The sequence below is a fragment of the Danio rerio genome, chromosome 14, assembly GCF_052040795.2.
Source record: "Danio rerio strain M-AB ecotype USA chromosome 14, GRCz13ab, whole genome shotgun sequence".
NCBI lineage: Eukaryota > Metazoa > Chordata > Actinopteri > Cypriniformes > Danionidae > Danio > Danio rerio.
In genome coordinates, this window is record NC_141034.1 from 8,557,364 (window position 1) to 8,577,519 (window position 20,156).

At 36.7% G+C, this 20,156-nt stretch overlaps 1 protein-coding gene across 21 annotated transcripts in view; it reads left to right on the top strand.

The window, feature by feature from the left end:
* Positions 1-20,156, top strand: part of cxxc5b (CXXC finger protein 5b) — a 41,376-nt gene that overhangs the window by 9,745 nt on the left and 11,475 nt on the right. For 11 of the 21 annotated variants that reach the window (XM_087281187.1, XM_087281190.1, XM_087281193.1 and 8 more), the window contains exon 2: positions 3,261-4,267. In XM_087281187.1, coding sequence (XP_087137313.1) covers positions 3,443-4,267 — 825 coding nt within the window. In that variant the 5' untranslated portion in view covers positions 3,261-3,442. Of the gene's footprint in view, positions 1-3,260; positions 4,276-20,156 lie in introns of all 21 variants that reach the window. The other 10 variants (XM_087281203.1, XM_087281198.1, XM_087281202.1 and 7 more) reach the window with 1 other exon arrangement.

Genomic DNA, 20,156 nt, shown 5'->3' on the forward strand with positions numbered 1-20,156 from the left:
TGTGCGTCAGTGCGGCTGAGTTTGCACCTAGACATCCTGATTTCACTGTCGGCTCACCCCAGGGGCTTTGCGCTTGAGCTCACGATTCCGCTTTCGTGATAGAACAGACCGCCTGTGGACCCTGATAGACGTCTCTCACTGAAGGCGAATTGCTGTCACAAGGAACGGGCTTTTGCACGTAAAGGTTATGAAATATAACAATTTAACAGACTCAAACCATCCAATTCAATATCCATACTAAATCTTCTTCTTTTTTTTTCTTCTTCCTGAGATTCACAGTTAGTTTGAGTGTCTTGGAAGCACAGCGAACAAAGCGTAATTGTCACTAAAACCGAGATGTAGGGCAGATATTGTGTATAATACATACATGTTGGCTAAAGAATCAAAAGAGGTCAGATGAGGCCACGGTGGATTATTTTGTCACAGTGAACTTATTTCCGCGGACCAAACATGTAAGCTAGTAGAAATAGTGTATGTTTATGTAATTGATTATTTTGGGAGAATTACATTTTTTTTTAAAAATGAGATCTGGGTGGCTCAGTGGTTAGCATTGTCGCATGACAGCAAGAAGGTCGCTGATTCGAGTCCTGGCTAGACCGGTTGGCATTTCTGTGTGGAGTTTGCATGTTCTTCCCTTGTTGGCGTGGGTTTCCTCCAGGTGCTAAGGTTTCCCTCACAGTCCAAAGACATGCGCAATAGGTGAATTGATTAAATTAAATTGGCCATAGTGTATGTGTGTGTGTGTGTGCGTGTGTGTGTGTGTGTGTGTGTGTGTGTGTGTGTGTGTAGGTGTTTCCCAGTACTGGGTTGTGGCTGGAAGGGCATCAGCTGTGTAAAACATATGCTAGAATAGTTGGTGATTCATTCCGCCGTGGCAACTTCTAAAATAGAGACATTTACCAAGGGAAAATGAATAAATAAGATCTGTAGCAGGTGAGGTCAGAGTGGGATGTTGTAGCCAATTATTATTATTTATTATTTTGTGGTTGATGATGAATGATGAAGTTGACCTGACTTGTTTTTCACCAACTTAAGGTTTTGATGCACATCACTGGTCAAAGGTTTGGACAAATGTTTGGAAAAAAAGATTCTTATGTTGTGCTGCATTTATTTAATCAAAAAAAAAAAAAAAACAATAACAACTTTAATTTTATCAAATGTTTTAAAACACTAATTATAATGACAATCAGAAATAATTGTGCATAATTAAGGCGGCACATTAGAATGGTTACTTAAAGGGATGGTTCACCCAAAATTAACAATTCTGTCATCATTTACTCATCCTTCACGTATCACAAACCTGTTAAATTTGATGTTCTCTGTTGTACTCAAAAGAAGATATATTGAGAAATGTTGGTAAGCAATGACTTCTATAGTAGAACTGCTTGAGGGTGAGTTAATCAGGAGTAAATTCTTTAAAAAGTACCACGTACATGAAACGTAGCTTTGTAACATGTTCATTTGTAAACGTGTTTTTTTGCGTTTTTATGTCACGTGTGTTTCATACAATGCAATCTCATGGCAATTCTAACTTTGTGATTTAGTGGCTAATTCGTATGAATTCGTATGATCTAATTTGTACAATTTAGTATGATTTGCTCATCACCCAATGATGGTTGGGTTTAGAGGTGGGGTTGGGTGCCATGCCTCCTTTTTAAATTTGTACATTTTTGTACGACTGAACTCGTACAAATTCGTACGAATTAGCCACTAAACTAACAAAAACGGAAAATACGTACGTTTCCTCGTGAGAACAGGCTGGTTTTATATGTAATTTCAGTTTGTAATTTTAATAAATGAAATGCATAAAACATGCATGAAATGTGTAGTTTTGTGACATTCTCATTAGAAAACATGCGTTTTACATTTTCATTTAATGTTTTTGCGTGTCTTTGATAATTTTTATAAATGAAACCTGGAACAGGCATGGAACCATTTAGTTTTGTAACATTTTTATTTGAAAATTTACGCTTTTAACATTTACATTTTCGTGTGTCACTTGTTATTCTAATAAATAAAACATATGGAACACACATTAAACGTTTAATTTTGTAACATTTTCATTTGAAAACATGCACTTTTCATATTTGTTTCATATATGTTCCACATGTAATTTTAATAAATTAAACACGTGGAATACACATGAAACGTGTGGTTTTGTAACATTTTCATTTGAATATATGTGTTTAACGTTTTTGTGTCATGTGTGTTTCATATGTGCGTTTCATATGTGTTCCACATGTTTTGTCATTTTATTATGAAACGCATAAAACATGCATGAAACGTGTAGTTTTGTGACAGTCTCATTTAAAACATGCGCTTTACGTTTTAGTTTTACAATTTTGTGTCACTGATCATTTTAATAAAGAAAACATGGAACACACATTAAACATTTAGTTTTGTAACATTTTCATTTAAAAAACATGTGCTTTATACGATTTTATATCACGTGTGTTTCATATATGCTCTACGTGTAATATTAATAAATGAAACACTTGGAACATGCATGAAATGTGTAGTGTGTTTTACGTTTTTGCCATGTGTGTTCCACATGTTTCACTTGTAATGTAGTAAATGAAACGCATAAAACATGCATAAAATGTGTAGCTTCGTAACACTTGATTACCTATGATTTATATTTTCGTGTCATTTGTCACTGGTAATTTAAATAAAGGAAACACATGGAACAAGTATAAAAGGTTTAGTTTTGTGACATTTTCATTTGAAAATGTGCGCCTTTTATGTTTTTATATTGTGTGTTTCATATGTGTTCCACATGTTTCTCTTGTCATTTTAATAAATGAATCACATGGAACATGCATGAAATGTGTAGTTTGTAGCGTTTTCATTTGAATATGTGCATTTTACGTTTTCGTGTCACTGGTCATTTTAAAAAATGAAACACACATGAAACACGTGGAACATGCATTAAATGTTTAGTTTTGTAACCATTTCATTTGAAAATGTGATCATGTGATTACTTCTTTCACATGAAAATGTCCCAAAACCACACATTTTCTGTGCGTTTCATATGTGTTTCATGTGTGATTTTAACAAATTAAGCTCACATGGTTTTTCTTTAATAGAATATTCAAATAGAAAACAGTAGAACTGTTTTTTTACAGCAAATTTTGATCAAATTACTGCAGTCGTGGTGAGCAACAAATCATTATTATCCCAAACTTTCATACACAAACTATGCGTTAATTCAGACTGTACTCGCTTTAACCTCCCCGTGTGTTTCCATCTTTCCTTTCTAGGATTCTTAGGCCTCAGTGAACGGATGCGTCAGATGTTGATGAGGCTCGACTAGTGTGGACCGCTGATTCTCCAGCTGCGTGCGTGTCAATCTGGTCTCGGTGGTTGGAGGAACGCTGTGACTTTATCCCTCATCCATCGTATCTCCCTCATCTGTCTCTCCCTCCCCCTCACGCCGGGGCCCATGTCTGCCAGCGGAGGGTCCATGGAGGGAAGTCGAGCCGTGGAGGACGAGGAGGCGCAGGACAGCTGCTGCGGGGAGGAAGACTCATCCCCAGTGGTGGAACGGAGGAACCGCAGCGGCATCATCAGTGCTCCCCTCAGCAAGAGCCTGAAGCGGTCTCGGGCTCTCTCGCAGTATATCGCCACCTGCTCGGCTGCCGCCGTGGCTAGTGTTGCTAACGCTAACAGACTCGCTCAGAGCTCCATGGTAGCCTCAGGTGTCAAAGCTCATCCTACAGCCAGCCAGCACAGGTCACAGGTCGGCTACGCCAAACTGGACCGGGGCGCATTGGTGTCCGGTCTCCTGGACTCTCCTAGCGGCCTGCATCTGGCTCAGGCTGCTGAGCTCCTTCGGCGGGCCGGGATGTTGCTTCCGGTTAGCGACCCTTCCAATGTTAATGTGGGTGGAGACATGGAGACGGTCTCAGCCTCTGATTCGCTGGGCAGTGTGATGGACTTCCCGTTGCTCGGTAACGGCGGAGTGGGCGGCAGCTTTCCGTATCACCCGGGGCTCTTCATAATGACGCCGGCGGGAGTGTTTCTCGCAGACGGGGCTCTTTCACATGTAACGGGCGCATCGGAACACCAGCAGACGCAGAGCGAGATTTCATCGGCCATCAGCGCCAACGGAAAGAAAAAGAGGAAGCGGTGCGGCCTGTGTCCTCCGTGCCGGCGCAGGATTAACTGCGAACAGTGCAGCAGCTGCCGCAACCGCAAAACCGGCCATCAGATCTGCAAGTTCCGCAAGTGCGAAGAGCTCAAAAAGAAACCCGCCGGCGGGCTGGAGGTAAGATGGTGAGCAATGAGCACTACATTCATCAACTGTTCTGACTGAATGCGAGACTCAAACTTGCGTCATCTGCATTGGTACCACAGCTGAATGCCTGAGAACTAAAGGCCCTTTCACATTGAGCGTAACGCGGTAAAGCGAGGTGAATCACTGACATACTCAGTGTTCACATCAAACAGGAAATGAATGACCGCCTATGGCAAATTCATGCCTGTGTTGCCATATATGAATCTGATACATGGTAATATATGCTAATTACATGACATACTCAAGATCATGTTTAGATTTCACATGTATAAAATATATCATATATGCAAAATTTTTTTAAAATATTGCATATATATTTGTGTTTATGTATATATGTATGTATGTATATTTCTAAACATAATAGTTTTAATAACTCATTTCTAATAACTGATTTGTTTTATCTTTGACATATATATATATATATATATATATATATATATATATATATATATATATATATATATATATATATATATATATGTCAAAGATAAAACAAATCAGTTATTAGAAATGAGTTATTAAAACTATTATGTTTAGAAATATGTTGAAAAAAATCTTCTATCCGTTAAACAGAAATTGAGATAAAAATAAACAGGGGGGCTAATAATTCTGACTTTAACTATATATATATATATATATATATATATATATATATATATATATATATATATATATATATATATATATATATATGACAAATGACAAAGAAATGTTTAATCTTGTATTGCATTTTAAATTATTACAGTATTTAAATTACAGTTAAAATGCAATAAACGATTAAACATTACTTTGTCATTCACAGACTTCTTGTCATAAAAACTGCTGTTATTAATTTTTAAACAATATTCTCTTTAAAAATTATGTCTTAATGGCATTTTTGCTCTCTATTTGTCAGCTACTCCTATATATTAGGGCTGGGAGATTTGGCCTAAATTCTAAATCTTGATTAGTTGAACATTTTAACTCAATTACAATTAATGAACGATTATTTTATTTATTTAATTTTTTTGTCCTCATAGTTCACGGATAGGTTTCGTACAAAAAAATATGCTCACATGTAATGTACTCACAAAAGTATGAAACCACTCGAAGGCTGCACTGGACTATACTTGTGCGTTTGACACAGAAGTATATAGTAGCCTTAACAGAGATAGGTCACATGACTCCACTCATGGTAGCGGAAGTAATTGAAAATATTGACCTGGAAAAATTTGATTGTAGGTTCTTAATATCGATTTTGATTAATTTTTAATAAATCGCCCAGCCCTACTATATATATATATATATATATATATATATATATATATACACACAAACATATAGTTAAAATCAGAATATAATTTTCTTTTTTAAGTATTTCCCAAATGATGTTTAACAGAGCAAGGGAATGTTCACAGTATTTCTGATAATATTTCTTCTTCTTAAGTCTTTTTATATATATATATATATATATATATATATATATATATATATATATATATATATATATATATATATATATATATTTTAAGGTCATTAGCCCCTTTAAGCAAAAAATTCAATGACTTGCCTAAAAAATCTTCTCTCTGTTAAACAGAAATTGGGGAAAAAATAAACAGGAGGGCTAATAATTCAGGGGACTAATAATTCTCACTTCAACTGTATGTTCAAATATATGGACATACTGATTTTCATAAGGGAACAATGCATGCTTTGACATTATGATCTTTTCTCCCCCCCCCCCATATGTATACAATAGTAAATTAAGCTAAATAAAGTTGAAATAAATTTCTTTCATGCCTTAAACATTTCTAAATTATTGAAAAACATGGCATTGAGCCCCATTTTCTCTAAACATGCTTGCGGCACAGCCTCTTTTTGTTGATGTTTTTAGTTGTTACTGTGACTTTTATTAGATCAGTCTCTGCTCTCAGACACGGCAGATGAAAAGCGTGACATCAATTCTTTTATGGGACACTGTACTTCAGCATCTACACTTGTTTGTAAAAGGGTTTTCTCTGCCGTGTTGCATCACCAGTCTCGCCGTTTTACAGGGCACATGATCTAAAGCTCAAATTCAATTGGACGGCCCATTTCAATGCAGGGCGATTGAAAAAACAATCGACATACTGGTCAGAAAAAAAAATCCCACTCCATATGTTTCACTCCATATTGATGTATTGTTTTGATTCAAGTTTGTTGTCGCAGTATAAATTCCCACTCAGAGTGAAAGGGCCTTAAATCTGTAGGTTGCATATCTGACATGTTGAGCCGCACATGCAGGTGTTGCAAGTTTGATTTGTGCACTTTCTTGACTCTTTCCCTTCATCTCCTTATCATATTACACTCTCTCTATTATCCCTATCAATTTAAGTAGCACAGGGATGAAGATGAAATTTCTGAAATGCAAGCAGAGGACAATTCTGTGTAGCTAGCTTGTGAAATTTAGCTGCTGTACCATGGCTGCAGTAGGCACAATGATATTACGTAGCGCCTGAAAATAAACCCCAGCTAGGTAAATAGGTAACAGCAATGCATAATATCATTGCACCTGCTGCAGTATTGATACCGCAGTAAACTGTTTTGATTATTATGCTGGAATGAGAGTATAGTTCCTAGCCATATTAGCTTTGAAAATAGCCACTTTTAATTTTCTGTCGGACTTAGTACACAGTGTAATTACGAATAAGGCAAGTCTTAAATAGGAAAATTATCTAAACACTATTTAGAATTTAAGAGCAATTGATAAGTAAGAGCAATGCTAATTGTCTAATCCAATTCATCGATTTATGCTAAGCTAAGCTAAACATGCTCCCGCCCAACCTGGAAATTGGCTAAATGCGTTCAAAAAATGGCAAAACTCGATTGTTTAACTCTTGGTGACTTGTAAATTGAGCCTATATGTAAAAAAATGTGGAGTGTTTCTTTATAAGTTGATCTGACCAAAAAAAGACAAAGATATCTTTCAAATAAACTTTGTTCTTTTGAGCTTTCCATTCATCCAGAAATGTAGAGTGTCCGCGCGGTCTTTAAATGTATTAATAGTTAATAAATCAATATAGAAAAATTTAAGACCCTTAAAAAGTCTTAAATGCTATTTTGCATGGTATTAAATTATATATAATTTTTGATTATGCAATGTATGGTTGTATTCTAAAGTTAGCCTGAATTAAATCTATCAGTATGCTGTGTATCCAGCGAGATTTGACATTATGTTGGTTTGTTTACTGCAGCAACCAAGGCAACAACATTATTTCTGCAGTTCTATAGGCGCCAACCTGCGGAATTAGCTAGATTTAATAGATTTTTATTCAGTATATGAGTAATATTTGAGTTTTGGATTAGATTCTCACGTTAATATTTAGTAAATATACTGTACATTAAAATCTCGTTATAAGTGCTTATGAGGTTTTAAAATGTATGGGAAGAGTCTTAAAAAATGCCTTAAAAGATATCGAATTTGCCTCTCTGATTCCTGTATATGCTCTGGTAAAAAAACAAATCATAGTGTCCAAAAACAAAAAAAAAAATAAATATAAGCGGCACAGCTGCTTCGAGCTTTGATATTAATTTTTTTAAAACAACAAAAAATATATGTACAGTCAGGGGCGGATTGGCCATCTGGAAATTCTGGCAAATGCCAGAAGGGCCGGACCATTTTTTAATTGTGGGCCGGTCAGTTTCTTTTAAATTTTTTAAGTTTTTTTTTTGTATGTATTGCTTTTTACAGTGAATGCAACGCTTCGAGATTCAGGCACTTTCTCCGAAAACACCCGATTGATCTTGGCTGGCGGATCAAAATTTACAACATGATCACTGTCATAGGCGCCATTATTTGTAACTTTAGGTGGGTTTGCAAACCTGTGTAGATTAAATTTTGGGCACATTTGCAACCAATATGGTCGCGATTTCGTGCCCTGTTATTTATATATCAGGTCAGAATTATCAGCCCTTCTTTGAATTTTTTTTCTTTTTTAAACATTTCTCAAATAATGTTTAACAGGGCAAAGAAATTTTCACAGTATGTCTAATAATATTTTCTCCTCTGGAGAAAGTCTTATTTGTTTTATTTCGGCTGGAATAAAAGCAGTTTTTAATTTTTAAACATAATTTTAAGGACAAAATTATTAACCCCTTTAAGCATTTTTTTTCCGATAGTCTACAGAACAAACTATTGTTATACTATAACTTGCCTAATTACCCTAACCTGCCTAGTTCACCTAATTAACCTAGATAAGCCTTTAAATGTCACTTTAAGCTGTATAGAAGTGTCTAGAAAAATATCTAGTAAAATATTATTTAATGTCATCATGGCAAAGATAAAATAAATCAGTTATTAGAGATGAGTTATTAAAACTATTTTGTTTAGAAATGTTGAAAAAAAATCTTCTTTCCGTTTAACAGAAATTGGGGAAAAAATAAATAGGAGGGGGGAGGCTAATAATTCTGACTTTAACTGTATTTTGAGCCTTAAATTACAGTATTTAAGTGTATTAGTGACATTTGAAGACTCAAGTAATTCCTTTTATATACATTTAAGAATATATATCACGTTGGTGTATATCTGGCATAATGAAATGAAATCTCATGCTTAACATATATAAAATGAATTAGTTAATGTTTCATCTGTGTTGGCCAGACTTATATAATGGCTTTTAAAATTCTCAACAATTATTGACACGTTCGGTTCTACTACACTAAATGAATCTGCATATCACGTATTTGATTAGATTAAAATGTTTAATCGATCGACAGCCCTGGTTTTTTACCAGCAGTCTACACGGAAATTAATGCTGCTTGTGTTTCATAAGTGTTAGCATATGAGCATTACTCATCCTGACAAATGGCAAGCCGAATGTAGTTTCCCATCTTTCAGGCAAGCGTAACTTGAGATGTTTCTGCCTTGTTTACAGGCAGGTTCAGGTGTGGGAAAATTAGCTTTCGGGTCTGTGCTGATGTAAGCTAGTTAGGGGCTAACTTTGCGAGATTGGTGTCATGGTAAGATCGGTCTAGTTGGCTGTTTATTTTTTCCTTGCGAGGAAAATGTTAAGGCATCATGATGTTGCACAGGTAAGGTTCCCCTCCGCTGCCCGCTCTGATGAGATGATTCCGAGTTTCAGCTATCACATTTAATGACTATGATTGAATGCGATGAATATAAAATGTGGAAATCACACCATGTTCCAAACAGGCGCAATGTCAAAGTTTTCAGCATCAAGTGTTCTGTCTGTTAATGGAAGCACTAAATGTGAGGGAAAAACTGAAGTGGAACTTTGGACCAATGATATTTTTACTGTGGGCGGAGCTATGCAACTCATACAAGACAATAGCATGCGGTGCATTCAAGTCATGCTGAAAAGATCATATTTTCACACTCGAATGCCACCAGTAAGTTGTAATTATATTCGGGGAACTCCTGGTTTTGCTTTAAGCCATGAGAAAATATGAGTAGACAAAAATAAAATATATATAAATGCAAATTGTATATGTTTGGATTTGTTCAGAAATGGAACAATAGCATACTGCTTACTGACAGTGGTTGGAAAGAGTACTGAAAAATCATACTTAAGTAAAAGTACCATTACTTGCTTAGAAATGTAGTGCAATTAGAGTAAATGTATCTGTTGTAAATATTACTCAAAGTATGAGTAAATAGTAGACCTATCAAAACTACGCAAGAGTGGTGAGCAGTGAGTATTACGCTGTTAAAAGCTAATGGATTTACATGTAATTGTGGATGTGTGTAAACGTAACATTCTGTAGTGCATTTAGTTATTTAATTCCTTTCTAAAAGGACTGAGCTCACAAGAAAATGAATGAATGAATTTATTGCAGTGATTAGAATATTGCAATTTCAGTTTTTTTTTCCAATATCGTGCAGCCCTACTTAAACAAACAAACAAACAAACAAAACAAAATGTCTTTTATTGTTTAATATAAATCTTAGGGTTTTTTTGTTTGTTTTTTAATGCATCCTATACATATTTATAGGTACCTTTCCACTGCATAGTATGGCAAGGTTTGGTGTAACTCACTTTTGGGAGCTGCATTCCACTGCGTTCCATACCTAGTTACTGGGTATTTTTATCACCACCTCAAGTGAGGTTCCAAGCGAGCTGTATTGTTACCAAAATGTGAGGTTTACATACTGCTGATCACCGATTGGTCTGAGAAAATCGCTACTACCAGCGTCATTGGAATTGCGTCTTAAGACACCAATCTCTCTTTATGTAAACAGTCAGCATCTATTGCCGCTGTGTTGTGTGTTGGTTTGTGTCGCACATTTGTTGTGTCGCATTTCGGATGATGTTACGACAGTGAAGGCTGTGCAACTATAGCTAGGAATGTAACGATTCACCTGACTCACGATTCAATGCGATTCATACTAATCTCACAATCCGATTTAGTCATGATTTTTCAACAAAATGCTGCACATCTTTTGCTAAATAATATATTTTTTTCCATAACTAATTGCTATTTTAAAAACAAATACCAAAAAGAATAACTCTACTATGGAGCGGATTTCTGGCGGCCGCTGCGATTGGATACTACACTAAAGTTGGCGACCTAGGGGTGTTACAGACTGTACCAAAAATGGGGTAGGGAGTTTTCCAGGAGAAATAACAAAACGGGAGGGTTGCAGGAGATGGGCCTGAAATACAGGAGACTACCAGTAAAAATGGCAGGTATGGGTGCAGGTTAGGACAAACTCCTTTTAATATGGAAAATAATCCTTCTATCACGTGCCGTTGCTTTTATTTAGAACACGACTTAAATCAGCCTTTAGGCTCGACAGTCAGGCACACTGCTGTTGACGTCATTAATCTGGCAACCTGAGCTTGCATGTGTTTTGAACCAGGCATGCAATACCTACTTCAACCACTGGGTGTCAAACTTGCATAATGCCTTTAATAAAAAGAACTGTAATTTAAATAGCACAAATGTTAGTTAATCGTTTTGCGTGATTCATTTAAATACTCCCCTCCCATAAAGTTTGCGTCTGACCAGGAAACTCCTATAAATGCATATTCAGTAAGGTGAAACACTATAATAGCTATTTTCAGTGATACACTTTTCTCCTTGTTTAGTAAAAAGTGACAGTTACCACAAGATGGTCTTATATCTAGCCCTATGTGTTTTCAAACAGCATCACGCTAAACTGTTGTCACTTAACCTCATTGCATTACTTATTAATATATTTTGTAATAATGAGTAGAGTACAGAATTACATAAATAAAATGGCACGTTAGTTAGTATGTTAGTAATGGCACGTTAGTAATCTAACAAAAATAGATGAATCAGACACAGGGTCTCATTTACAAAGCTTGGACACACACAAATCTGTGTTGTTATTAGAAACAAATTACGATTCATTCAGAACTTTTGCATTAAACAACTGGAACCACATTCTCTGAGCTGCCTTTAATTGTGTTAAAATTACTAAGATACTAATTAATAAATTATTAAGTTGAAATAATCTTATGCTATATTTATTAATTAATGTTAATATATTAATTATTGTTTGTTGTTTCCATTGCCACTCACTCTTAATTCACCCTTTGTCTTTTCGAACTGGACATTTAATTATTTAAGAATTACGGGAGAATTAATTAATGATTAATTAATTAATTAAGAATTAATGTTCTATGCAAAATATTGAAATATATAAATCCTACATCGGAAATGAATTGTAAAATCAAGCACAGATACTCTTGTGTACTGCTTTAGATCTGGCATCCAGGTATTTGGAGCTCGCTGAATATTAACAAGCAACCTTGTGGGTTAATTAGTGAAGCTGTTTGTCAAAATAACATGCTTTTTTTAAATGCATGTGTCGTGTTTGGGAAATGTTTTCATGGGAATATGAGGAAACATCTGGAACAGATGCCTCACTCCGAGCGTCAAGACACAAACGTCTCCACAACCTACATATAACCTTGGTGAGCCCTGCATATAGTCCATAGTGTACATACTATATGATATTTTAAACAACTTGTTTGATTGCTCTGAATGGCTCCACCCACAGAGAAATCTTATTGGCCAAAATCCTGCTCCATACAGCTGCATACATTAGGATATTTAATATCTAAAGATGTGTTTGCATTTAAACACTGTTAAACATTAATTGCACACACAGTAGTCGATAGTGTAGAAAAGTATGAAGCACAATTCACACAGACCTTTTAATTGGTAATCATTAATATGTTTTGCTTACATTAGTATCATAATTGTTGTATTATTTAGTGTCTTGAAGTCATTCTTTGAACTGCAGTTTGATTTATTAAAGCAAGAAACAGAAACAAAAATAAGACATAAAAAAGTTGTTAAAGATTTTATCTAACAGTTCATTCATTTATTTTCCTTCAGCCTAGTCCCTTATTTTTCCAATAGTATCTGGATGCAGCCTTTATGATGCAAGCTGAGACTGCATCACTCAGCGATGCAATGTCAGACACAATGCACTCAAATGGAGCTAGTAACGTCACTGTGACGGGTAGGGTTAGGGGTGGGGTTAGGTGAGCCCATTAAAAGCATTGGATGCAGCCCAGATTGCACTGCACCAGGTCTGCAGCCAGACCCCTCTCTATTTTTCAGGGGTCGTCACAGAGCAATGAATCGGCAACTATTCCGGCATATGTTTTACACAACGGATGCCGTTCCATCCGCATCCCAGTACTGGGAAACACCCAAACACTCTTACATTACCACACTACTGCAAATTTACTAGCGCAAGTCTTTCTGACTGTGGGGGAAAACGTACACCTGGAGGAACACGCCAACAGGGAGAGAACATGCAAACTCCACACAGAAATGGCTGCTGGCCCAGCCGAGACTCAAACCAGTAACCTTCTTGCCCTGAGACGTCAGTGCTAACCACTGAGCCACTGTCGCCCTTCCAACAGTTCAACAAACTTGAAATTAATATTGTTAAAAACTTTAAAGTGAGTTACTTTTTAGAAAGTAAAAACAATTCTAAACAAACTGCGCATTTGTGCAACATTGCATTGTGTTGTTGCTGAATTTAGTTGAGTCAATCAGTGTGATTTGTTCATAAAATTAATATAAATTTCTTTGTTTCTAAACTCTCAGTAATTAAGGTATGAGAGCTGTCACTGGGGTGGTACCTTTTCAAATTGTACCATATTGGTTCCACAAAGGTTTACATTAATACCTAAAAATGTTGTACTTTTCTACTTTTTAGGTATTATTATGTACCCTTGAGGTATTAATAAGGACCCGTTACAAATGTGTAACTTTTGAAAAGGTACGACCTCAGTGACAGCTCATGTCAGAGATGGCAAAAGTACTCACATCCTTTACTTAAGTAGAAGTACAGATACTCATGTTTAAAACGTAAACGTAGAAAGTAGAAGTACTGACTACACAATTGTACTCAAGTAAAAGTAAAGAAGTACAGCGTCAAAAATGTACAAGAGTAAAAAAGTAAAAAGCACCCGTTTCAACCACAGTCCAAAAACATGCGGTATAGGTGAATAGTAGGAAACTAAATTGGCAGTAGTGTATAAGTGTGTAAATGAGTATTGGTGTTTCCCAGTACTAGGTTGCAGCTGGAAGGGTGTCCACTGTGTAAAACATATGCTGGAATAATCGGTGGTTCATTCTGCTGTGGTCACCCTTGATAAATCAGGGATGAAGCTGAAGGATAGTGAGTGTGGATAGGTAGGTAACTAGTCCTCACATCCTATTGTTACATATAAAATAACTGAATCCAATTTAATGTAAATTGTTTGTTGCTAAATTTATGAAAGTAGCCAAGCAGCAACAAACTCTGCAATATAGCCTAACAATATTGTTTAAAAAGTCGGCCCATGTATCATCATCCTGTCGCAAACTCACAGCCTTCATCATGTAGTTTTTTGGCTGTTCAATCAAAAACATCAGCTGCCGTTCATGTTGATTCACTCTAAAAGTTATTCTGTTGGTCAGTCTATCTTTATAAATAATGTCTTACATTTTACACTGAATTCTGTCCAAAATATATACAACTTTTTTCTTTTGCTAAAATAAATTCTTATCAAATTTGACTGCAAACTTTTTTTTTTGCATTAGGCTAAAGCTGCTTATTTCTTCAAAGAGCAGCTCTTATACATGACCCAGAAATAAAGGAAATAAACTGCAATGCATACATTTTTTATAAAGTGTTTGATTGTTTTATTACTAAATGTACAAATCTTTACAAAAAAGCACTATTTCTCGTGGTAATAGACTGAAAGCCTGTGCAGTAATGATCGGAAGTAGACTAAAGGCCTAAGCATTTAAACGGCATGTTTTTGAACTGGAATGTGTCTCTCTTGTTTACCTGTGAAAACAAAAGGTGTCTTATTACTCTGCAAACAGTGCAGCATCAGTCATGTTAAATTCGCCGACTCTCTCTCTCACATCTCCGCAGTCATCCTAGCCTTTCTCATAGTAATCTTCATAAACTAGCCCACATATGGTGCACGATAGCCGTGCACTGTAGCACGCAGGCGCGCAATGAGGAAAATTAGACTGCTTGCATCAAAAAGACGCTCATATTGTTGTGCAATGACAATAAAATTATTTAGATTCCACCCTCAAACACATGAAAACAAAAGTAACGACTGTGCTTTAAAAAATGTAAGGAGTATATTTGTGTAAAAATGTAAGGAGCAAAAGTAAAAAGTTTCCAAAAAATAAATGAATAAATAAGTAGTGGTGTAAAGTACTGATACCAGAAAAATCTACTTTAGTACAGTAACGAAGTACTTGTCCTTCTTTACTTCCCATCTCTATCTCTTGTACCTTTATTTCTGAGTGTGTAAATGAATCAGCATTTTTGAATGAATCACTTGAATACATGAGTCATTGGGAGTTGACAGCACCTACTGGTTGTTTTAGTGTCATTTATTTATCCACAGCAGATCCCAGTGGATACCCTTGATGTCTTCATTCATTCATTCATTTTCTTGTCGGCTTAGTCCCTTTATTAATCCGGGGTCGCCACAGCGGAATGAACCGCCAACTTATCCAGCAAGTTTTTACGCAGCGGATGCCCTTCCAGCCACAACCCATCTCTGGGAAACATCCACACACACATTCACACACACACTCATACACTACGGACAATTTAGCCTATCCAATTCACCTGTACCACATGTCTTTGGACTGTGGGGGAAACCGGAGCACCCGGAGGAAACCCACTCGAAGGCAGGGAGAACATGCAAACTCCCCACAGAAACGCCAACTGAGCCGAGGTTCGAACCAGCGACCTTCTTGCTGTAAGACGACAGCACTATCTACTGCGCCACTGCCTCGCCACCCCTGATGTCTAAACAACATAATAAAAACGGCAAAAATGCTAATCGATTTAGTGTCCATCGACTACCTTGATGTCAAAACTTAAATTGACAATTAACATTGGCGTAAAAAAACACTTCAAATATCCATTACAGAGCTTCGCTGCAATTGATGTGTTTTTGATGACAATGTTATATGTCAATTTGATGTCGTTTTGATGTCTTGGTAGTTTGAATGTATTGCGGGGATTCAAAGTTTTTAGATGAATACAATTTTTCTGATGTTCTAATACTTTGTATGTCGTTTTTTTGGTGATCGAAAGGGCATCAATGTGTGGATTTTAAATAGATGTCAAGGTTTTGACATCAAATCAATTGGCATTTTTGTCATGTTTTTTGACGTTGTTTTGACATCAAGGTGCCTGCTTGGACCTAAACCTAAAACAGTGACTAAAACAAACACACTCAGCAAAATATTGTTTGAATTATTGTATCATTATTGCGAATTACCATTCCTGAGACCCCGCCCATTGACTTGTGTCCTCTGTAGTGGACATTGCGTTTTCATGAGTTTTATGAGCTACTCTGTCAAGTCCTGTTGTACTGTTCAGAGGACATCCTGGGCTTTCTAGTGAAATGTCTTTTGATTGGCTGGCATGCTAGGAACCACTTCTTATAGTGCATCCAAAATGGCCGACTTACAAAAAAGCACATTTTTTGAGAAAGAGAGAGGCATGTAAAATTGAGCTTTTTAAATGTTTTTTTTACCACTATTATTACATATATATATTTGTTTAATAAAGTGTCAGGAACAATACATATAGCTTTCAAAGCTGTTAATTGAAAAACTTGTTTCAAAATATCCTCCTTTTTCAATTGTCCACTATAGTGGACACCAGGACCATCTTAATGTCATAAATGACTGCATGTTGTAGGAGGCAGAACTGAAGCAGAGAGGATTCTATATAAGATAGTTGAGGGAGACTCTGATTTAGAGTCTGACAATCAGACAATTGGAGAATGACGATCAGTTTTAAATAACTTTTATATGTTAAATTTGTTTTGGATTAACATCACTTTTTTTTCGTTCTTTTTTTTTTAGTTTGGCTCTCTTTTAGTCTAAACTGTTCCGGGAATTTCGATGCAAAAGGAAAAAATGGCTTTTGTTTTGTTTTTGTTACATTAATATTGGATTAATATCCTTTTACAGCCATATCCTGTACAGTTTTGTTATAAGAGTGGCGGTCGTTTCGAACTAAAATGGTCCTGTGGTCCACTACAGTGCTGAAAAAATAAAAATAAAAACAAAATGTAAAAACTCAAAATTGTAGAAATTTTTTTTTTAACCCAAAGGATGTAGGAAACCACAGAAAAAAAAAACATTCTTTGGGTCTTAGGAGGCTATGGCGCACTGTCATCATGACAAAGATAAAATAAATTACTTAGAAATTAGAAATTAGCTATTATCTAGCTAGCTACAATCGCCTCACAGCAGGAAGGTCGCTGGTTCCAGCCTCAGCTGGGTCAGTTGGCATTTCTGTGTGGAGTTTGCATGTTCTCCCCAAGTTTGCAGGTGGTGATGAGAAAGCTACATAATAAACCCATGCTCATCACAAACAACTTTTCCCACAAGCAGAAAAGGATATTAGCATATAGAAGGTGCTCAGTGTCATTCACACAGCTACTAAACACCAGTATGGTAACGCGCATAAAATTAAAGTCATGAAATAAACAGTTTATCAACATTAGATGTAACATGGATCTCTAATGTACATAACTGATGGGGAAACAACTAAAAAGATCCATAGTAATGTCAACAAAAGGCATAAAAAGTCATGTGCCATGCAGAGAGTTCTGGGAAAGTCCATTTACGTTTTTTCGCCGTATATATTAAGGAAACCTATACTGTTAACCAGGCTACGGATTTTTACTGTAGCATTTTACAGTTTTTTACCGTAAAAATCACAGCCATTTTTTTATTTGTTTGTGTTTCAAAATATCCTCCTTTTTCAATTGTCCACTATAGTGGACACAAGGACCATCTTAATTTCATTAATGACTGCATGTTGTAGGAGGCAGAACTGAAGCAGAGAGGATTCTATATAAGATAGTTGAGGGAGACTCTGATTTAGAGTCTGACAATCAGACAATTAGAGACAATCTGAGAATGACAATCAGTCTTAAATCGATTTTATGTTAAATTTGTTTTGGATTAACATCACTTCTTTCGAGTTCGGCTCTCTTTCAGACTAAACAGTTTCAGAAATTTCAATACAAAGGGGAAAAATGGCTTTTGTTTTGTTTTGGTTACATTAATATTACACGAGGCAGTGGCTCAGTGGGTAGCACATTCACCTCACAGCAAGAAGGTCGCTGGGTCGCTGGTTCGAACCTCGATTTCTGTGTGGAGTTTGCATGTTCTCCCTGCCTTCACGTGGGTTTCCTCCAGGTTGGCTAAATTGTTCGTAGCGTATGAGAGTGTGTGTGGATGTTTCTCAGTGATGGGTTGTGGCTGGAAGGGCATCTGCTGCGTAAAAACTTGCTGGATAAGTTGGTGGTTAATTCCGCTGTGGCGACCCCGGATTAATAAAGGGACTAAGCTGACAAGAAAATGAATTAATAATATTGGATTAATACCCTTTTACAGCCATATCCTGTACAGTTTTGTTGTCTGAGTGGCGGTCATTTCGGACTAATGTTCCTGTGGTCCACTACAGTGGACATGCTGTAAAATAAAAAATAAAAACAAAATGTAAAAACTCTAAATTGTAGATTTTTTAACCCAGAGAATGTAGGAAACCACAGAAACAAGAAAAATAATTCTTTGGTTCTCAGGAGGATATTGCACAAATCATTGCACAAACATAAATGTATACTTATCCCTCATGGACATGTTCAGATTTTCACAGTGGCTCAGTGGTTAGCAGCCAGAAGGTCGCTTGTTCGAATCCCGACTGGGCCAGTTGGCATTTTTCCGGGTGCTCCAGTTTCCCCCACAGTCCAAAGACATGCAGTATAAGTATAACAAAATTGTCCGTAGTGCGTGAATGTGAGAGTGTATGGTGTTTCCTAGTACTGGGTTGTGGCTGGAAGGGCACTCGCTTTGAAAAACATATGCTGGAGTAGTTGATGGTTCATTCTGTTGTGGTGACCTCTGATAAATAAGGAAATTAATAAATATATATTAGAAAATTGAATCTATATATTAATTTCCATGAGAGTGAAGTATTTCTTTACACATATTTTGATATTTACTTTGTTTTGTTGCCACATTAGAATATGCTTTCATGCATGTTCACATAAATGCATGTACATGTGTGTATGTGTGTGTGTGTGTGTGTCTGTGTGGCAGCCTCATGCGGTCCATCTGGCCTTTGCGTCTGTCATCTGGAGCACCAGGTGTCAATGTGTCCCAGAACCCCTCTCTTTCCTGTCCTCTAGAGGCCCTGAAACGTGTGTGTGTATGTGTCTGTGTGTCTGTTTGTGTGCGTAACATTGCAGGAAGAGGCAAACACAGCCCTGATGAAAGTCATTGTAGTGTTTGTGTGAGAAGGGTTGTGTTTACGTGTGTGTGTGTGTGTGTGTGTGTGTGTGTGTGTTTGTGTTGACCACTGACCAGGCCTGTTTCTTTGAGAATTACAGCAGCGAGGGGTAGAGATTGAGGTGCTGGTGTGTGCAGGAGCTTAGAGGGCTCAGCTTGTGTTTGTGTTTATGTGTCTCTATGAAGTCTTAGGTCCAAAACACATTCAGATTCAATGCATGTGAACACAAAGGCTTCAAGCTATGTTTTCACTTTATAGCACTTATAATCTATAATGCAACACAAATATATTGGCCACAAGTGGCGCTGTAGTGAGTCTTTCAAGTCAACGGCTGTCATGACGGCCAACGGTTAATCATGCTAAGCAATTTAAACAGGAGATAAGAAATAAGGGAAAAAATAACTTGAGCACTGCATAATCTGCAAAAAGACATGAGCATAATGTTAAAACACATCCATCTAGTGCATGTTTAGAGAAATTTTGTGTCTATTTAGACTAAGTGTAAATAGCACACCTTGTTGGAATGAGCTAGTTGAGTGATTCCCGCCCATCACCAGACAAACAGCAGCGTGAGTGGCGTAGCTCGTAAGGCGCATGGTAACATGTTTTGACACATTCGATCATGAACACGGTTGGAATCCAGCATCTGATGAACTCATTCTTCTTTTTTCCCCCAATACATATCAGATTTTGCCTACTCGTCATCACGAGGAAGACAATAGAAATCATTAATAAGTGTGTGTGTTATGTTAAGCGCATTTGAGCATCACATATTATTTGCACATTTATTGAATGGAAATGTTTCTTATTCACGTATGCAAATACGTCTTCAGATGGCGCCTTTATAGCAATGTGCGTACAGTAGATCGCTCCGATTACATTGGGAAAACCGGCGATCACTGCAAATTGCCCTTTAATGTTTGGCTGGTCAACTGTATGGAAATCTTATATACCTGCTAGACATGCGGATGATCCCGTCCCATACAGCTGCCATTGCACAGCTCAAAGATACTTTGTAGTGTGCAATTTAACCCAATTGCCTCTAGGAGTCGCCAATGG